At 36.5% G+C, this 21,835-nt stretch overlaps 2 protein-coding genes across 3 annotated transcripts; one reads left to right on the top strand and one right to left on the bottom strand.

Moving 5' to 3' along the window:
• Nucleotides 1–3,183: 3,183 nt before the first annotated feature.
• On the bottom strand, nt 3,184–11,509 carry LOC125236835 (tryptase-like). 2 transcript variants are annotated; one of them, XM_048143772.1, is made up of 5 exons: nt 11,446–11,509; nt 8,891–9,071; nt 7,682–7,946; nt 4,056–4,184; nt 3,184–3,364 (listed from the first exon to the last, which is right to left on the bottom strand). In XM_048143772.1, exons 2-5 carry the CDS (start codon nt 9,016–9,018, stop codon nt 3,215–3,217), a joined length of 672 nt encoding a protein of 223 aa, XP_047999729.1. In that variant the 5' UTR covers nt 9,019–9,071; nt 11,446–11,509; the 3' UTR covers nt 3,184–3,214. The 2 variants fall into 2 exon arrangements, with proteins under 2 accessions (XP_047999729.1, XP_047999728.1); XM_048143771.1 differs by lacking the exon at nt 11,446–11,509 and adding an exon at nt 9,823–9,959.
• Nucleotides 11,488–20,349, top strand: LOC125236833 (trypsin-like). The gene is made up of 5 exons (XM_048143769.1): nt 11,488–11,551; nt 16,031–16,211; nt 17,160–17,427; nt 19,261–19,389; nt 20,169–20,349. The coding sequence occupies exons 1-5, from the start codon at nt 11,488–11,490 to the stop codon at nt 20,316–20,318; spliced, it is 792 nt and encodes a 263-aa protein (XP_047999726.1). The 3' UTR covers nt 20,319–20,349.
• The last annotated feature ends 1,486 nt before the right edge of the window (nt 20,350–21,835 follow it).

Here is a 21,835-nt window from a genome sequence, read left to right as displayed (position 1 = left end):
TCATATTATTAAAAAACTTTTTTAGAAACATTCAATTATTTTTTAAAGACCTATCAGATGATGTATAACACACTGGTAATTTCTGAATTTTATTTTTGTGAAAAATTGTTACATGTATGGAGAGCACATCTTTAAATAAAATTCATATAAATTTGATTACTTAACTTAGTAGCCGATAACAAAATACACCAATATTTCTAATTTGTATTTCCATTTCAGCACGCTAAATAGTTTATACCCACCAATTTGAGTAAAAACGAGTAAATACGGGTATTTTGAGTAAATACTGAGTATTTACTCGATATTTACTCTTTAGTATTTACTCACTACCCATCTCTAGTCGGGAGTGTTCTTAGCCAGGTGAATCCACGTAAAAGTAACGTGAGTCACAACTTCATTGATCGCTTATTTGAACTACAGCTACAAATGAAAGGATCTATGCATGTAATGGGAAAGTAACGCTTATTTAGAGATAGATTATCACTTGAAATTGCTTCGTGAATAAATGGAACATGCCATAAAATCGTGACTCATGTTACTCTTGCCACGGATTATGAAAATCGGTGCACTATGTCGGGTCTACACTAGGCTATTGGAGTTTATGGTGACCAGTGTGGTAACGGGTTAAAACGCCACTCCTTAGCTGTCGTGGGTGCTGTAGAAGTCTACTGTAAGAGTGTGGGATATGGGTTCAATAGGCAACTTGACCCTTTTTTAAAGTCCGTCTTATATGATAAAGTACTGTCCAATTAACCGGAATAAAATATTACCATATTTTATTATGACTTAAAACCAGCAAAAAATATTTTTTCCCCCACTAGCTCGGAAACACGCGTTTTGTCCTTTAATACCAGCGGGTAAAAACGCATTTTATCCACTAGTGGATAAAGTAATTTGACCTTGAATATAGCCAAATGTTCTGCCTTAAAATTGATAAAAGTGGATTACTCAAGTGATAAAGATGTTTTACCACCTATAGAACTACTGGCAGTGATAAACGCGTTTTTTCAACTATAGAATCCTTTCACTTGATCGTTTTTCAATTCCACACTCGGTGTTAAAATACAACTTTGCACCCTTGTATAACATATATGATATAACTATTAAAGTTTACTTTTACGTAATCAGGCGAAAACAATACAGTCATGTTAATTATCTGGGCATCAGGTCATTCTATTCGAAAACAACATTTTCTGACTTTTTATGTTTGAAGGAATCATATGTCAGTCAGTTATTGTTTTGACATGCAGTAAGGTTCGAATTCGATGACGTCACTACATCGCTGACAGCGTTTTCGGTGGCCAAAATGAATAAAAAATTACACACATTTTGTAATCGAAAATACGTAGTCATCATACACTTTTAATACCCAAAATCTATAAATATTGTGTTTTTATGTCAAATACTACAGAAGACAATCATTTATTGTGACAAATTCGATATGAGTCTAGTAGCCTATTGTGACGTAGGCGATTTCTACTAAGAGTGGCACTGAAAATTGAGCAGTTTCATGTGCACTGTCACCTCTTTTAGGAATACAGGAGTTTGTACTGTTGGCACCTATCATAATTCCGTGATATCTGAGATAGATTTATCACAAGAAGTAACAAGAGTACACGAGACATGTCTAAACACGTTTGAATTGTATTTTGACTGGGTACGTTTCAATAAATATTCACGTTTCAATATTGTACAGCAACATATGGAATTGTGTTGAATTATTAATTTACTTTATCAACAATTTATTAATACACACGTTCATTGAACTGCTTGTTTCAATGTAAAAACATGTTTAAGGTCAGTGTTGGGAAGACCGTCTACCCGTCATGAATAGTCGTCGCGATCCATGCAAAATCGACAAAAAACATACTTTTATTCTCATTCCCCTGGTTCTCATTCCTTTGGATTTTATATAGGGTAATGATAATTTTGACAGATGGGCCAAAATAGCGACCGAATGGGCACCACAAATTACCCGAGGCCGAGGTAGGCCAAAAATGAGATGGCGGAAAGACCTGGACTCATTTTGTGGCGATTGGCGGAAGCATGCAAAGAGCCGTGACGAGTGGCGGAAAACAGGGAGGCCTTTGCCCAGCAGTGGGAAACAATATAGGCTATATAAAAAAAAAAGATAATTTTCCTAAGCTTTTTGAAGTAAATTAATTGAAATTGTTGCCTGTTCGATAAATATGCTTATGATTAAATATAATTTCATATTTTATTACAACTATTTTTTTTTTAAATAGGCCAAAGTGGTGAAGCATTGACTATAATTTACAAGTTGTCAGTAATAGTAGTCGAGATCCATTCCAGATAGCTATTGACCCTAACGTAGACGGCACCGTGGAGAAGGCAACACTCTAGGTTCAGGACACTGGGTCTTAAACACTGGTCCCCACAAAATGGGATAAGCTATTGAGCTCTCACTGACAGAAACGAACAAAAGATAGTCAGTCGAGTACCTATAAATAAAAGAGACACGATGATAGCGCGAGCGATGAACTATAAAACGCTCGATCTCTTTTTAGGGTTCCGTAGTCAACTAGGAACCCTTATAGTTTCGCCATGTCTGTCTGTCCGTCCGTCCGTCCGCGGATAATCTCAGTGACCGTTAGCACTAGAAAGCTGAAATTTGGTACCAATATGTATATTAATCACGCCGACAAAGTGGTAAAATAAAAAGTAAAAAAAAATGTTTTGTTAGGGTACCCCCCCCCCTACATGTAAAGTGGGGACTGATTTTTTTTTCATTCTAACCCCAACGTGTGATATATTGTTGGATAGGTATTTAAAATGAATAAGGGTTTACTAAAATCGTTTTTTAATAATATTAATATTTTCGGAAATAATCGCTCCGCTAAGGAAAAAAAGTGTGTCCCCCCTCTAACTTTTGAAACATATTTTTAAAAAATATGAACAAAATCACAAAAGTAGAACTTTATAAAGACTTTCTAGGAAAATTGTTTTCAACTTGATAGGTTTAGTAGTTTTTGAGAAAAATACGGAAAACTACGGAACCCTACACTGAGCGTGGCCCGACACGCTCTTGGCCGGTTTTTTTTATTTACAAGGGAGCGACTATCTTTTGTTTTCTATCACCGATAGCTCATCGCTTAGCGAGTACCTTTTGGGTGGGACCAGTGCCTTACGATGTGACAATTTCAAAAAATAAAACACCAGAAAGCTGTCAAAGTGGTGAAGCATTGACTATAATTTACAAGTTGTCATGAATAGTAGTCGCGATCCATTCCAGGTAGCTATTGACCCTGACGTAGACGGCACCGTTGGGCTGGCCGCACCCTCGTCCGTAGGATACGATTCCAACTTGAATGTTGTACCATGTCAGGGGTCCTCCGCTGTCACCCTGTGTTAGAAACAAAGAAATTGAAGCAAGTACAGTGCGCTGTTTCTTTATAATGGTACTGTCACATTTTTTTACATATATCGCTTAAACAGAATAACGCGCGGTTACGTATATTATTAAATTAAAACGTCCGTGGTCACGGATAGACTGGCTGGGAGTTGTATCAACATCTTCTAGCTGTACGAGTTTTTTTTCGAACTACCCGCACTTGATTGTCATTAGTCACTTTTAAGCTAGGGATGCCACTCTGCCTACATACAAAAATAATGTCATGTAATGTCATGTTCGAAACGTCGGGTTAAATATAAACATTAAGTTTTGCGCGATTAAGTCCCATTTTAATTTAATAATATGAGTGAAGATCGTGTTAGTTTAAATAAATATAACGGTTACGTATCAAACATTTTTATTTCTATCTAATTTAATATCAACAACTTTATGTTTCGCAAATAATAAGGTTTTAACCAAAGACTGCATAACCGAAAAAAAAAAACTTTATTTTTTTTGTTAACGTTTCTCGCGATGGTGCCGTTAGCTTTCTGATAGCTTTCTCACAACAGTCGTCATGGGAGTCGTTATTTAGGTTTTCTCCAGTGCAGATTTCAAAATTGATGACCATTTTGGAATACAAGGTAATGCTATTTTGAATTTGTAAATGGCAGATACCAGGCAATAAATCTGACAAACTTACCACACAGGAATCGTGTCCCTTATTTCCAGCACATATCTGCTTCTCAGTAGTAGACGGGTAGTTTTTACGACAGGTCGTATCCGACCTTATGGGCACCAGAACTTGACGCATGTCCTCTACTGCACCTTTCTTTAAAACATAATCAATAATTACGTAAATGAATCTACCGGGAGTCCCTAAAACCAAAACGAAAAGGGGTTATAACCCCTGTCTTATAGAACATCTCATTAGCTATATAGTTACATTCAACGAATTTGACCTTAATGATAATGTCATGGATTTCGAGATATTTGTACTTTTTTACTTTCTTTAATTTTTATAAATCAACGGCCAATATCTCAAAAACCATGATGACATTTTCATTTAGGTCAAATTCGCTTAAGGGTCAATGACCTTCGATTTGAATCCATTAATATTATGATAGTTTCTAACGCCGTGGCTTGCGTGGGCGACGATCGCGCGATGGTCGCGCGACGGCGATGCGACGCATACGAAATCAAACCTTATTGATATGGAAGTATGAGACGGCGTAAAGCCCATGATATTAACAGCATCGTCTTTGGGTGCATTTTGTCGTTAACAAAAATTAAGTCGCTGTCAGTTTTGTGACGACAATTAAGCATAAAATCTGTATAAAAATTTACTTTTTTCACATTCTGAATAAAGACTATTGCTTAAAGTTTATGTAATAAACACAAAACCAACCAACCAACAATATTATTATAGAAATTTCATGCTTAAATATCGTTCCAAAACTGATAGTGAGTTAAGTTTTGTTAACAACTTACGCTAATTGGGGGGTCCCAAATTCTGAAAATGCTCTTAAACAAAATAGTATCTCGTAATTATTTCACAGCTCATTGTTTCTGTGATATAAAGCATCAAAGTTGAACAATTTTAGGGTCAAAACTGGTTTTTTGGTCATAACTTTTGTTTTAATTAGTTAATGAAATGTTCTATCACCCCTTTTCGTTTTGGTGTTGGTTTTTGGGACACCCGGTATACCGGACGGAAGTCAAACTTTTCTGAAACATAGGTATTTTAAATAATGAAAATCCATGTGCATAGAATATGTCCGCCGCGGGCACTAATCGGCTGTCCAAAATCAAAGCCTAGCAAGTGCATTTACCGAAATTTTACAGGAGAGGCAAACAAAGATTTTGTTAAAAAAAATTAGTACCAAAGACCTTTTTCTCACAAGACTTGGTTTTATATAAAGAAGTATAACTTGCTTTACAAGACAAACTGTTGAAACTAAATGTATGTGTCTATTTAGAACTTTTATGTGCCTTACTAACAATTAATTACAAAAAAATAAGAGTATTGTTTCGTCAATTACAAAACAAAAAGCTAGCAAGTGGTCTTACTAAGTATTTTAAATGGTTAATTTTCGCATCATCCCGGCATTTTACCACGGCTCATGAGAGCTTGGGGTTCACATTGACAACTAATCGCAAGATTTGGCGTAGGAACTAGTTTTTACAAATTCGGCTGCCATCTTACCTTCCAACCCGAAGGGTAAGTAGGCCTTATTGGACTTAGTCCGGTTTCCTCACGTTTTTTCCTTCACCGAAAAGGGACTAGCAAATATCAAAATGTCGTTTCGTATCTGATCACATTATAATATTTGTTTGATGGGATCATAATAACAAAAGGCAACATTATTAGACAATTAATTAAATTTTATGTATAAAACAAAAATCAGTCATCGGGTAAACAATAGGCTACTTGACCCTTTTTATAGTTTGTCTTATAGCATTACTTACTATCCAATTAACGGAAAAAAATATCACTATATTTTATTATGGCTTATATACCGCAAAAAAATATTTTTAAAATATACGTTTACGTAATATTTCAGGCAAAAACAACATCAGCCATGTCATCTATGAATTTTCTGTGAATGAAGTCATTCAGTGCGAAAACAACACTTTCTGACAATTTAAGTACGAGGCATAAAGGTATTATCAGGTATTATGTAATGTCAGCGATTGATTTGACATGAATTCTATGAGGTCACTACACGGCCGACAGAGTTTTCGGTGGCCAAAAAAAATTTATTCACATTTTTAAATTAAAAATACGTAGACATCGTACACATTTAATAGGTACCCAAAATATTACATAAGACACTTATTTATTGCGCCAAATTAGATATGAGTCTAGTAGCCTATTCGCCTCCAGTTTAAAGACCATCCGAAAGGTCATTAATTGGCAATCGACTCCAAAAATCACGCCTTGTTTCTGGCAAAAGGCACTAATTTTGCAACTAGAGTGTCCTTTTTTTAACACGATAGTTTCATGTAACACACGCCATATACTGCACATCAACAACCTGTTACAAGAACTAGGTACTACTGGCAGTTATTCCTTTAGGTAGATTGGAAAGGCATAATTGTTAGAACTATTTTAAGTTGCTCCCATCGTCAAATATATATAAGTAGGTTAAGTAGGTACCTACGTAAAATAGATCGCAAAAATAATGTTAAAAAGCGTTCCGAATGTTAATACCTCGATCCAAGCCCCATTAAAACATCACAAATAAAAAACCACAATTCAGCACCACAAACACTTTTGCGATCGCCACACACAATATTAAATAAGTATAATATCACGGGCTAAAACAACGAACATAATGAGAATGACTATCTAAAAGCAGCTGCTAAAATTCGTCTCCATCGATCACTTTTATTCATCATGCGTCCGCGCAGCAGCACAAAGTACGACAAACTAGAAACTTCAGGTTGAAACTCGTTCCCTAAATTCGGATCCCGAACGGAACAAAACGCGGGCGGGGGCGCGGGAACGGCGACCGTTTGAATTCAAACTTCACTCATTACTGACTTGCTATGTTTTATTTATTGTTATATTTGAATTCCTTGTTCAACCCTTCGGCAATTTTTAAAATTTAAAACCTAGTATGGGACAATTCCATATTCAAAAACCTAGTATGTTCTGTTTACAAACTCAGAAACCTAGTATAGCATGCACTTACTAGGTTTTTGGACTTGAAAATGTTACTTACTAGGATTTTGATTTTGATATTTGCATGTAAGATATGCACTTGCTAGGTTTAGAGGGTTCCGTAACTTTGATTCTAATTGAGATAGAAATACAGGTGTTTTTGCATTAGACGCAGCTCAAAATTGGAGGCTGATTGATTAAAAAAACGTATTTTGACAAAAAATGTCCCTTGCTAGGTTTTGATTTTGGACAGCCGTAATGTGATGCTTAAAAACGAAAAATCAAGTGATTCAGAATAATTCACCCATAACAATATAACCCTGTTTTTAAATATTGATTGTAGGGATCATTTACATACAGCTATTTGACGGCCGGAAAGTAGCACCGATAGTAGACAAAGTCCGAATCGTTTAGCGGGGTATAGACATGTGATGCGGAGATATGAAAATCTTGTGACAAGGTATTGCGAATGAACGAGGAAGGAATGAACGGGAGAGGGAAGCCAAGGAGAAGATGGATGGACTGTGTGAGAGATGTTATCAAACGAAAGCAAGTGGATGATGAGACGACGGACGTATGAAAGAGAAAGACATGCTGCGCTGACTCCAAATAAATGGGATAAGGGCAAGCGAATGATGATGGGGACAGAGACAAATACTTACACTATTTTCAGTCTTTCCCCACCCCGTAACGTTGACCATAGTCCCCGGTTCCAACGACACGGTATCGTCAAACGTGATCAACGCTATCTTGTCATTAAACTTAGTTATCGGATCCTTCAGTTTCAGCAGACAGATGTCGTTGGCGTGGCTCGGGAATTGAAAGTCGTCATGGCAGAACTTTTGCTCGGGTTTTATGAAAATGCCTTCGTCGAATAAGTTGGATCGACAGATGTAGCCCCAGGTGTTGAAAGGTTCGTCAGCATTTCTATAACATATTTGAATTTGTACCAAGATTTGAATTAGGATTATTGTGTCTTTGGCAGGAAGCTGCGCAGGATCGGGATAAGTGGTGTGCTCTCGGTTTGGAGGCCAAGATCCTCTTTTGATCGCAGAGCCAAATTAGTTTGTCTCCGTATGATAACATTCCATTAGAGCAGGTGGTTCGGACCCACAAAGTAATGAAATCCATGAAATTTTCTCTTGTGATTGTGAGGTTAATCCTAATAGTTGGCAATTTGTTTATTACGTCCACCTTAACAAAAAGAAGATGTGCTAAGTCACCCATTTGGTGAATACCTGAAGCTAATTCGTATGCCATAGATCATACTGACGACTAACAATAAGAATTTACTAACCGGAAACAATGGGCTGCAGTCAAGATAAACTGTTCGTAGACTATAGAACCTACACAAAATGACGTGTTTCCATCTTTATTAGCAGTCCAGAGTGCAGCCATCGAAACATCTACGTCGGTCATAAATTATGACCGCCGAAGGTATGCTAGGTCACCTATCAGGTGAAGCATCTGAAGCTACTTGGTATGCCCTGGACTAATGACTAATGCCGTGTCTTGCATGGGCGACGGTCGCGCGATGGTCGCGCGACGGCGATGCGACGCATGCGAAATCAAACCTTATCGATATGGAAGTATGAGACGCGACGGCGACGGTCGCGCGACCGTCGCCCACGCAAGACACGGCGTAACAGCACACCTCGGACACTGGCGATCAAATATATGAAAAAGGCGCGTTCCTAGAACACAGTCGCGTACTATGCTTGTATGAGTGAAATATGACAGGTCGACTGTTCGCGTTTTTGACAGGCTGTAACTGTGAGGTAGCCGAGAGGGGGTGGGCGGCACTTTCAGCGGGGAGCCGGAGTGGCCATACTGTATGATAGCACTCTTTACTATGCTAACAGAATACTAACCGGAAGCAATGTGCTGCAGTCAAGATAAACTGTTCGTGGACTATAGAACCTCCACAAAATGACGTGTTTCCATCTTTATTAGCCGTCCAGAGTGCAGCCATCCAGGGGGCGTCCTCTATGTCGGTCATGTGACCGCCTATGATGCGCTGGGTGAGATCATCTGAAGCTGCCACTTGTAAGACTGAAAGTATACAGATTATAAGAGACATCATCTTCCTCCTTGCGTTATCCCGGCATTTGCAACGGCTCATGGGAGCCTGGGGTCCGCTTTGAGATTATCCATACTAATATTATAAATGGGAGAGTGTGTGTGTCTGTTTGTTTGTCCGTCCTTCACGGCAAAACGGAGCGAAGAATTGACGTGATTTTTTAAGTGGAGTGTCATAGGCTACTTGTAACACTATATTTCATTAATGCCAATTTGCGTGTACTTTTTTATGAAAACACGAAAAACCGTATACGGCGGGGCAAATCTCGACTGGGGGCCAATTTAACTAGTCCATTTATTCCATGTTTTACAATGTTTGCATTATGAAATAGATTGTCCACCGGTTATATGTGTTCAGTGGATACATGTAGAACTCAACATCATAGTGCAATAATGGAAAAAATGGATCTGTTACAATTGGCACCCAGTCGAGATTTGCCCCGCTGTAGGTACCTTAGAGTTTTTTAACGCTTTCATTCATTTTTTATTTGAATTAAAAAATATAGTGGTAATTTGATTATGGTTCGTAATTCCCTGATTTGAACAGAAAATAAATAATTCTTGTTCTTAAACACGTTTGAATAAAATTGTTTATAAATATTACATTATAAGAATAGAATGTTATATCGTCATCATTGCCCATATCACAAATTTAATTGATGTCTCCAAACGTAACATTTTTGTTTGTTTTTTTTTTTTTTTTTTTTTTTATTTATGTACTTACCAGAACCTACCAGTAACACACTTAAAATAGCCAGCACCATTGCCACCGAACTCATGGCAACAACCTTTCCAAAATGTGAAAGGTATCCAAATTTTGTTTAATTAAAAGTGCTTATTACAAATGCAACTTGCAATTTCAATTTCCTTAATTTATACCCAGCAAGGAGTTTATTTTAATGAGTTACTATCTGTGTTGATAAGTCAACTTTATGTACCCGTCGAGCTTGTTTTTACTGGTTATCGAAAATAATCATTATATATTTTAGGCGGGCAGGATAATGCAGACGTATTATTTAGGTATATTACCAATATATTATTATATAAATAGGTACCTAATATTGAGACAAAAGTACCTATGTACAGTCAAGTGCAAAAATATGTATCTAAATTTTTTTTCTCATAAATCTGGTCGAAAGGAATCGAAAGTCACATAAAAATCACCATTATTTCCATCATATCAAGATTTCCCTTTCGGAATTACCTGAGCATTTCTGCCACTCGGAATGCACCTTACTACGCTCATATTACACTGGACTGACCGGAATAAGATTCTATGGGACAATTTTTTTAGTAAGATGTGTACACCCATATTTTTACACTTGACTGATGATAGAATTTTTGACGTGATAGGTACATTCAAAAACGAAAATCTTCAGAATAAAACAAATTGACGTTTATTATTTGTATTTATTACCTTTAAAATACATTCATTAAAGCTTAATCTAATCGCCATTTTCTTATTTTTATTACAAATTTGATAAGAATTTGCCTCAATATTGATTATAAATATCAGTTTGTATATTTAATTGGATATCTGCAAATGTATATAATATAATAAATTGATTAGAGGGAGCTAAGGAGAGTTGAAACAAATTTTCGTTATAAAAATGGATTCGTGTTATAAAAAAAATATATATATCCGTGAAATAGTAAATACTAGATTTCTAAAAATCGAAATAAGATGTCGTATATTAAAGAAAAAATGACGAGCACCACCAGTGGTGAAGGCCGTATATATGACATCTTATTTCGATTTTTAATTTATATATAGTAGTATGACTACTTAAAAACACAAATCAAAATATTTGTTAAAAATAATTTGATTTATTCCGATAGTTGCGTACTAGATTTTTTAAATATTTTTTACTCAAAATTTAATAATTATTCGTCATGAAAACATGAAGAGAACTGCTCCCCTGGGGCCTAAGACATGTAACTACTTATTACGGAGTTGCTTACATATAACAGGGGCACCACTGTCTATGTAAGCCGTTTTGCATGTGGCAACTATTGAATCACTTTTGTATAAGAAAAGGAAAAGTATTGCTAAAAAAAAACAATTTAGTTCCATTTCTGCTAATGCAGTTGCTGCAATTTAGTTTATTTTTCTAAAGCTGTATATTTACTACTCGTTCCATATTATTTACTAAAATTAATATTTTTTGCAGTGCTCTTAATATGAACATTGTGTCCTATTTGTGTCCCCCCCCCCCCCCCCCCCTATTTTTTATTTAACATCCAGCGTCTCCAGTAGGCGACATATAGACTCAGGGTCGACCTTACCCGGGTCTCCTCTAATCTAAAGTTGTTACTAAATGTTCAGGGATTTATATTAGGTACTTACGTCAATATTTTACTGTATACTTTAATGAACGCTGGTGTGAAAATGAAGGTCGGTTGTGTGTTACTTGTGGGTTTTCATCTGTTACTGAAAACTGCCTGGGGGTTTAGTAAGTATTTTGTTAATTTAAAAATATAAACTTAGGATAATTTTATAGAGCTAGCTTATGTCGAAAGTAGCCCCTTAAGGAAAACCTCTCTTACACACGTAAGTACCGAGAATTCTGGCGACACGACATTTCCTCACTGTTTGAAGTCGCAAACTTTTATTCATTCGAATAATTTAGGAAATAGTACATTACGTGCGAAAAGGAAATTCGTTACTCGTGTCGATTTAAAACACTCCCTTCGGCCATGTTTCATTTTTATCGCCACTCGTTTCGAAATTCCTTTTTTTCGCACTTGTATCGTACGACGTTTTTCAATACAGATGGCCCTCCGAAGTTTTGACCTGACATAATTATAATGGACCACTTATTGCACTAGTGCGTAAAAAAAACACCACCTGTATTGAAATAGTACATTACGATACAATACAAGTGCTTAAAAAAGGAAGCTCGAGACGAGTGGCGATAAATTAGAACACGACCGAAGGGAGTGTTTTAAATCGACACGAGGTACGAATTTCCTTTTCGCACGTGTACGATACACGAGGAGACGTTTTTCAGTACAGATGGCAATCCGAAGTTTCGACAATTTCGTTTTCTTTCAATCCCTTTTTGCCAAGAGTGGCACCGAAACTTTGAGTAGTTCGTGTGTGCTCTGCCTATTCCTTTATGGGCGTGATTATAAATGTTATATGTTTATTCTTTATTTATCATAAAATTCATAAAATGTATTAACTCAGCTAAGATCTACATAGATAACGTTTTTTACAGCCGATATTAATAAGTTGGGTATTTATGGAGGCAAAAATGTCTCAATCGAGACTGTTCCGTACATGGTGTCTATATTTATACGCAAAACTGACGGAAAAAAATACATGTGCGGAGGCTCTATCATCCATAAGAAGTTTGTACTAACTGCTGCGCATTGTCTAAGGTATGTAAATGGAAAGAATTAGTAGATTACGATACAAGTGTGGAAAGAGGAAATTCGGAACGAGTGACAAAAACTCAAAACACGACCAAAGGAGTACCTTAACGACATGAGTTACGAATGTCCTTTTCACACGTGTATCGTACGACGTTTCTTAGTACAGATGTCTCTCTGATTTCGACCTGACATTTCGAAATTTTGTTGATTTTTCCAGAAACAGTATCGACCTATCACTATCATTAGTCGGTCGACCCTGAGTCTATATGTCGCCTACTGGAGACGCTGGATGTTAAATAAAAAATAGGGGGGGGGGACACAAATAGGACACAATGTTCATATAAGAGCACTGCAAAAATTATTAATTTTAGTAAATAATATGGAACGAGTAGTAAATATACAACTGTAGAAAAATAAACTAAATTGCAGCAACTGCATTAGCAGAAATGGAACTATTTTTTTTTCATAGCAATACTTTTCCTTTTCTTATACAAAAGTGATTCAATAGTTGCCACATGCAAAACGGCTTACATAGACAGTGGTGCCCCTGTTATATGTAAGCAACTCCGTAATAAGTAGTTACATGTCTTAGGCCCCAGGGGAGCAGTTCTCTTCATGTTTTCATGACGAATAATTATTAAATTTTGAGTAAAAAATATTTAAAAATCTAGTACGCAACTATCGGAACAAATCAAATTATTTTCAACAAATATTTTGATTTGTGTTTTTAAGTAGTCATACTACTATATATAAATTAAAAATCGAAATAAGATGTCATATACGGCCTTCACCACTGGTGGTGCTCGTCATTTTTTCTTTAATATATGACATCTTATTTAGATTTTTAGAAATCTAGTATTTACTATTTCACGGATATATATATATATTTTTTTTATAACACGTATCCATTTTTATAACGAAAATTTGTTTCAACTCTCCTTAGCTCCCTCTAATCAATTTATTATATTATATACATTTGCAGACATCCAATTAAATATACAAACTGATATTTATAATCAATATTGAGGCAAATTCTTATCAAATTTGTAATAAAAATAAGAAAATGGCGATTAGATTAAGCTTTAATGAATGTATTTTAAAGGTAATAAATACAAATAATAAACGTCAATTTATTTTATTCTGAAGATTTTAGTTTTTGAATGTACCTAAGTATCACGTCAAAAATTCTATGATAGTTACAGTCAAGTGTAAAAACCCATATTTTTCTAAACATATACACATCTTTCTAAAAAAATTGTCCCATAGCATCTTATTCCGGTCAGTTCGGTGTAATAAGAGCGTAGTAAGGTGCATTAGGGTAATTCCGAATGACAGAAATGCTCAGGTAATTCCGAAAGGGGAATCGTGATATGATGGAAATAATGGTGATTTTTATGTGACTTTTGATTCCTTTAGATTAGATTAGATTTCTTTATTTCATGATAAAAATTACACTATAAATTTGCTACATATCAAAATTATGTTTATCTTCTCATCATGATCGTCAAAAATTACATAATAAATTCCAAATAAAAATAATTGTGTCTCCCAAATGAGACCAGACCAGATTTATGAGAAAAAAATTTTAGATACATATTTTTGCACTTGATTGTACATAGGTACTTTTGTCCCAATATTAGGTACCTATTTATATAATAATATATTGGTAATATACCTAAATAATACGTCTCCATTATCCTGCCCGCCTAAAATATATAATGATTATTTTCGATAACCAGTAAAAAACGAGCTCGACAGGTACATAAAGTTGACTTATCAACACAGATAGTAACTCATTAAAATAAACTCCTTGCTGGGTATAAATTAAGGAAATTGAAATTGCAAGTTGCATTTGTAATAAGCACTTTTAATTAAACAAAATTTGGATACCTTTCACATTTTGGAAAGGTTGTTGCCATGAGTTCGGTGGCAATGGTGCTGGCAATTTTAAGTGTGTTACTGGTAGGTTCTGGTGAGTACATAAATAAATAAATGAATGAATGAATGAATGAATATTTTTATTTCGTGTAACCATGGACACATATGTTATTAGTAGGACTTACAAACTAAGGGGTTAGTGCATACAATCTTAAATTTAAATAAAAAAACAAAAATGTTATCTTTGGAGAAATCAATTAAATTTGTGATATGGGCAATGATGACGGTATTATATTCTGTTCTTATAATGTAATATTTATAAACAATTAAACAGTTTTAATAAACGTGTTGAAGAACAAGAATTATTTATTTTCTATTAAAATCAGGAAATTACGAACCATAATCAAATTACCACTAAGGTAACGGACCCAATCATGGACAGTTTAAGAAAAATTTTCGCCTCTTTTTGACATTTCACTCATAAATGTAAATATTCTACCGCTAAGCGTGTTAAATCTTGAATGTCCATTTGTCCAATCCTTCTTTTACATTTCAAGCGTATTGCAGTATGGATACTCCTATTGGTTTCTTCATAGTTAACAAATTAAAAATAGGTGTTTTTTCTCCAATTATGGACGGCAGTTCTCCAGTAATGGATCCCCCATTATGGACAGTGAAATAAGTTTAAAATTTTACTTTAAAAAGCCAACTGATACTCAATGAGTCAATATTATATACCATAAATGCAATTAGTTTGAGTTATTTTAACATAGGATTGCTTCTTGTAAATTTTGGTTTTGTAAATTGTTCCTTGTCCATCATAGGAGGTAGGCAGTTTTTCGGTTCCAGTAATGGACACTCGCAAAATAACGCCATTTCTTTATATCTTTGGAGCAACAAACTAGTATGTTTTATACCTTATCTCATGCCTAATGCAGTAAGTAAAACGCATTCAAGTTTACAACGAGTATTATTTTTTTATTATTTTTTACATGAACTCAACTCTCTTAGCAACATTACTAAGAATTCGTCTTGATATTTTTTTCAGTATACTGATGAATTTTATCTTGTCGCCAAATCCTTCAGAAATAACCGAATTAATTGAAACTTCAAAATGAAACAGCTCTACAACTCTAGTTTATGGTACATAGCCGGCAGTTTTTAGAAACTAATTTTAGATACTTATTTTTAAGGATTTGTGTTTTTTTGTCCATAATGGCATCACCGTCCATTATGGGGTATTTCACCTTATATTTTTTAATTCAAATAAAAAATGAATGAAAGCGTTAAAAAACTCTAAGGTACCTACAGCGGGGCAAATCTCGACTGGGAGCCAATTGTAACAGGTCCATTTTTTCCATTATTGCACTATGATGTTGAGTTCTACATGTATCCACTGAACACGCCAATCATATACAACCGGTGGACACTCTTTTTCATAATGCAAACATTGTAAAACATGGAAAAAATGGACCAGTTACATTGGCCCCCCAGTCGAGATTTGCCCCGCCGTATACGGTTTTTCGTGTTTTCATAAAAAAGTACACGCAAATTGGCATTAATGAAATATAGTCTCATAATCTCAAAGCGGACCCCAGGCTCCCATGAGCCGTGGCAAATGCCGGGATAACGCAAGGAGGATGATGATGAGTCTCTTATAATCTGTATACTTTCAGTCTTACAAGTGGCAGCTTCAGATGATCTCACCCAGCGCATCATAGGCGGTCACATGACCGACATAGAGGACGCCCCCTGGATGGCTGCACTCTGGACTGCTAATAAAGATGGAAACACATCCTTTTGTGGAGGCTCTATAGTCCACGAACAGTTTATCTTGACTGCAGCACATTGCTTCCGGTTAGTATTCTTACTGTTAGCATAGTAAAGAGTACTATCGTACAGTATGGCCACTCCCGGTCCCCGCTGAAAGTGCCGCCCATCCCCTCTCGGTTACCTCACAGTTACAGCCTGGCAAAAACGCGAACAGTCGACCTGTCATATTTCACTCATACATGCATAGTACGCGACTGTGTGCTAGGAACGCGCCTCTTTCATATATTTGATCGCCAGTGTCCGAGGTGTGCTGTTACGCCGTGTCTTGCGTGGGCGACGGTCGCGCGACCGTCGCCGTCGCGTCTCATACTTCCATATCGATAAAGTTTGATTTCGTATGCGTCGCATCGCCGTCGCGCGACCATCGCGCGACCGTCGCCCATGCAAGACACGGCGTTAGTCATTAGTCCAGGGCATACCAAGTAGCTTCAGATGCTTCACCTGATAGGTGACCTAGCATACCTTCGGCGGTCATAATTTATGACCGACGTAGATGTTTCGATGGCTGCACTCTGGACTGCTAATAAAGATGGAAACACGTCATTTTGTGTAGGTTCTATAGTCTACGAACAGTTTATCTTGACTGCAGCCCATTGTTTCCGGTAAGTAAATTCTTATTGTTAGTCGTCAGTATGATCTATGGCATACGAATTAGCTTCAGGTATTCACCAAATGGGTGACTTAGCACATCTTCTTTTTGTTAAGGTGGACGTAATAAACAAATTGCCAACTATTAGGATTAACCTCACAATCACAAGAGAAAATTTCATGGATTTCATTACTTTGTGGGTCCGAACCACCTGCTCTAATGGAATGTTATCATACGGAGACAAACTAATTTGGCTCTGCGATCAAAAGAGGATCTTGGCCTCCAAACCGAGAGCACACCACTTATCCCGATCCTGCGCAGCTTCCTGCCAAAGACACAATAATCCTAATTCAAATCTTGGTACAAATTCAAATATGTTATAGAAATGCTGACGAACCTTTCAACACCTGGGGCTACATCGGTCTATCCAACTTATTCGACGAAGAAGGCGTTTTCATAAAACCCGAGCAAAAGTTCTGCCATGACGACTTTCAATTCCCGAGCCACGCCAACGACATCTGTCTGCTGAAACTGAAGGATCCGATAACTGAGTTTAATGACAAGATAGCGTTGATCACGTTTGACGATACCGTGTCGGTGGAACCGGGGACTATGGTCAACGTTACGGGGTGGGGAAAGACTGAAAATAGTGTAAGTATTTGTCTCTGTCCCCATCATCATTCGCTTGCCCTTATCCCATTTATTTGGAGTCAGCGCAGCATGTCTTTCTCTTTCATACGTCCGTCGTCTCATCATCCACTTGCTTTCGTTTGATAACATCTCTCACACAGTCCATCCATCTTCTCCTTGGCTTCCCTCTCCCGTTCATTCCTTCCTCGTTCATTCGCAATACCTTGTCACAAGATTTTCATATCTCCGCATCACATGTCTATACCCCGCTAAACGATTCGGACTTTGTCTACTATCGGTGCTACTTTCTGGCCGTCAAATAGCTGTATGTAAATGATCCCTACAATCAATATTTAAAAACAGGGTTATATTGTTATGGGTGAATTATTCTGAATCACTTGATTTTTCGTTTTTAAGCATCACAATATCTGGGCGACCGAGCTTCGCTCGGTTCTGTTTCGTATCCTTGACATGTGTCGCCATCTAGTTCAAAAATGAATAGTACCTACATCGAGCGAAAGAATTCTCAGCCTTAACAACACAACTACTCCACACGAGATGGCGCGCATTTCGCCACAAAAACTCAAATAGTGTATTTTTCTATTCGTTTCAGCCTTGACCTGTGTCGCCATCTAGTGTTTGCAATAAATAGTACTTACATCGACCGAAAGAATTCTGTCTTAACAGTACAACTACTGCACACGAGATGGCGCGCGAAGAAAAACGCATGAAAACTCGAAAATTCGCGTTTTCCGGGATTTAAGGATAAGTTAGACCGATTTTTCACCCCCAAAAACCCCCACATAACAAATTTCAGCGAAATCGTTAGAGCGGTTTCCGAGATCGTCAGTGTAAATAAATATACAAGAATTGCTCGTTTAAAAGTATAAGATTAGTGCCCGCGGCGGACATATTCTATGCACATGGATTTTCATTATTTAAAATACCTATGTTTCAGAAAAGTTTGACTTCCGTCCGGTATACCGGGTGTCCCAAAAACCAACACCAAAACGAAAAGGGGTGATAGAACATTTCATTAACTAATTAAAACAAAAGGTATGACCAAAAAACCAGTTTTGACCCTAAAATTGTTCAACTTTGATGCTTTATATCACAGAAACAATGAGCTGTGAAATAATTATGAGATACTATTTTGTTTAAGAGCATTTTCAGAATTTGGGACCCCCCAATTAGCGTAAGTTGTTAACAAAACTTAACTCACTATCAGTTTTGGAACGATATTTAAGCATGAAATTTCTATAAAAATATTGTTGGTTGGTTGGTTTTGTGTTTATTACATAAACTTTAAGCAATAGTCTTTATTCAGAATGTGAAAAAAGTAAATTTCTATACAGATTTTATGCTTAATTGTCGTCACAAAACTGACAGCGACTTAATTTTTGTTAACGACAAAATGCACCCAAAGACGATGCTGTTAATATCATGGGCTTTACGCCGTCTCATACTTCCATATCGATAAGGTTTGATTTCGTATGCGTCGCATCGCCGTCGCGCGACCATCGCGCGATCGTCGCCCACGCAAGCCACGGCGTTAGAAACTATCATAATATTAATGGATTCAAATCGAAGGTCATTGGCCCTTAAGCGAATTTGACCTAAATGAAAATGTCATCATGGTTTTTGAGATATTGGCCGTTGATTTATAAAACTTAAAGAAAGTAAAAAAGTACAAATATCTCGAAATCCATGACATTATCATTAAGGTCAAATTCGTTGAATGTAACTATATAGCTAATGAGATGTTCTATAAGACAGGGGTTATAACCCCTTTTCGTGTTGGTTTTAGGGACTCCCGGTAGATTCATTTACGTAATTATTGATTATGTTTTAAAGAAAGGTGCAGTAGAGGACATGCGTCAAGTTCTGGTGCCCATAAGGTCGGATACGACCTGTCGTAAAAACTACCCGTCTACTACTGAGAAGCAGATATGTGCTGGAAATAAGGGACACGATTCCTGTGTGGTAAGTTTGTCAGATTTATTGCCTGGTATCTTCCATTTACAAATTCAAAATGGTCATCAATTTTGAAATCCGCACTGGAGAAAACCTATACAACGACACCCATGACGACTGTTTTGAGAAAGCTATCAGAAAGCTAAAAAGGCACCATCACGATAAACGTTAACAAAAAAAATAATGGTAATATTTTGCTTCTGCAATAATATTTTTCGCTACCGAGGTACCGTTTCAACATTTTTTTCGGTTATGCAGTCTTTGGTTAAAACCTTATTATTTGCGAAACATAAAATTGTTGATATTAAATTAGATAGAACTAAAAATGTTTGATACGTAACCGTAATATTGATTTAAACTAACACGATCTTCACTCATATTATTAAATTAAAACGGGACTTAATCGCGCAAAACTTAATGTTTATATTTAACCCGACGTTTCGAACATGACATTACATGACATTATTTTTGTATGTAGGCAGAGTGGCATCCCTAGCTTAAAAGTGACTAATGACAATCAAGTGCGGGTAGTTCGAAAAAAAACTCGTACAGCTAGAAGATGTTGATACAACTCCCAGCCAGTCTACCCGTGACCACGGACGTAATGTCACGTCCGAAACGTCGGGTTAAATATAAACATAAGTTTTACGCGATTAAGTCCCGTTTTAATTTAATAATATACGTAACCGTTATTCTGTTTAAGCGATATATGTAAAAAAAAATGTGACAGTACTATTACAAAGAAACGGCGCAATGTACTTGCTTCAATTTCTTTGTTTCATACACAGGGTGACAGCGGAGGACCCCTGACATGGTACAACATTCAAGTTGGAATCGTATCCTACGGACGAGGGTGCGGCCAGCCCAACGGTGCCGTCTACGTCAGGGTCAATAGCTACCTGGAATGGATCGCGACTACTATTCATGACAACTTGTAAATTATAGTCAATGCTTCACCACTTTGACAGCTTTCTGGTGTTTTATTTTTTGAAATTGTCACATCGTAAGGCACTGGTCCCACCCAAAAGCGAGTACCTAAGCGATGAGCTATCGGTGATAGAAAACAAAAGATAGTCGCTCCCTTGTAAATAAAAAAAACCGGCCAAGAGCGTGTCGGGCCACGCTCAGTGTAGGGTTCCGTAGTTTTCCGTATTTTTCTCAAAAACTACTAAACCTATCAAGTTGAAAACAATTTTCCTAGAAAGTCTTTATAAAGTTCTACTTTTGTGATTTTGTTCATATTTTTTAAACATGTTTCAAAAGTTAGAGGGGGGGACACTTTTTTTTCCTTTAGGTGCGATTATTTCCGAAAATATTAATATTATTAAAAAACGATCTTAGTAAACCCTTATTCATTTTTAAATACCTATCCAACAATATATCACACGTTGGGGTTAGAATGAAAAAAAAAATCAGTCCCCACTTTACATGTAGGGGGGGTACCCTAACAAAACATTTTTTTTTTTCACTTTTTATTTTACCACTTTGTTGGCGTGATTAATATACATATTGGTACCAAATTTCAGCTTTCTAGTGCTAACGGTCACTGAGATTATCCGCGGACGGACGGACGGACGGACAGACAGACATGGCGAAACTATAAGGGTTCCTAGTTGACTACGGAACCCTAAAAAGAGATCGAGCGTTTTATAGTTCATCGCTCGCGCTATCATCGTGTCTCTTTTATTTATACTCGACTGACTATCTTTTGTTCGTTTCTGTCACTGAGAGCTCATAGCTTATCCCATTTTGTGGGGACCAGTGTTTAAGACCCCAGTGGGCCCAGTGTCCTGAACCTAGATAGAGTGTTGCCTTCTCAACGGTGTAGTCTACGTTAGGGTCAACAGCTATCTGGAATGGATCTCGAATCAGAATCAGAATCAGAATCAGAATAGTTTATTTGCTAGAATACTTAATATTAACATATGGTACATGATGTTGAGGTACATTAGGTGACAGTATTCAGTCGGTGAACGACATGCAAAAATTATAAAAACATGAAAACATAATCAACACGATAGCATTTCCATAGCATACATTAATACAATTACAATCAATACAAATTCACAATAAAATTACAATGCAAATTAAAATAAAATAAATGTAGTCAAGATAATTATAAAATTAGTACATGTCCAGTCATTATAATCACAGTAACAGTTTAAAGTCCATAAATTCCTTAATACTATAAAAACAATTGTCATTTAGCCATTTGGTCAGCACTATCGAAAATTTATTATAATCCATTTGCCTCATATCATCAGGAAGGTTATTATATAAAGCAATGCACATATTATACGCATTTTTGCGATAGATCGCAGTATGACAAGGAGGTTGATACAAAAGGCCCTTGTATTGAGCTCTTTGGTTACCTGCGAATACCTCGGATCTGTATCTAAAGAGCTCGGGATGTTTTTTGACAAACAGACATGCTTTTTTTATGTACATGCATGGT

The sequence above is a fragment of the Leguminivora glycinivorella genome, chromosome 19 (genome assembly GCF_023078275.1).
Source record: "Leguminivora glycinivorella isolate SPB_JAAS2020 chromosome 19, LegGlyc_1.1, whole genome shotgun sequence".
Classification (NCBI taxonomy): Eukaryota; Metazoa; Arthropoda; class Insecta; order Lepidoptera; family Tortricidae; genus Leguminivora; species Leguminivora glycinivorella.
Note: the sequence above shows the minus strand (reverse complement) of the source record. Positions and strands in the feature narration are given on the sequence as shown.

What these genes read in the sequence shown, in the direction of transcription:
- LOC125236835 (XM_048143771.1), bottom strand. Translation starts at nt 9,877, where the DNA reads ATGAGTTCGGTGGCAATGGTGCTGGCTATTTTAAGTGTGTTACTGGTA. An exon ending in TGTGTTACTGGTAGGTTCTG is followed by an intron (nt 9,072 to 9,822) that starts GTAAGTACATAA and finishes GTATACTTTCAG; the next exon opens with TCTTACAAGTGGCAGCTTCA. An exon ending in GGGGAAAGACTGAAAATAGT is followed by an intron (nt 4,185 to 7,681) that starts GTAAGTATTTGT and finishes TATGTTTTAAAG; the next exon opens with AAAGGTGCAGTAGAGGACAT.
- LOC125236833 (XM_048143769.1), top strand. Translation starts at nt 11,488, where the DNA reads ATGAAGGTCGGTTGTGTGTTACTTGTGGGTTTTCATCTGTTACTGAAA. An exon ending in ACTGCAGCACATTGCTTCCG is followed by an intron (nt 16,212 to 17,159) that starts GTTAGTATTCTT and finishes AATATGTTATAG; the next exon opens with AAATGCTGACGAACCTTTCA. An exon ending in AGGGACACGATTCCTGTGTG is followed by an intron (nt 19,390 to 20,168) that starts GTAAGTTTGTCA and finishes TTTCATACACAG; the next exon opens with GGTGACAGCGGAGGACCCCT.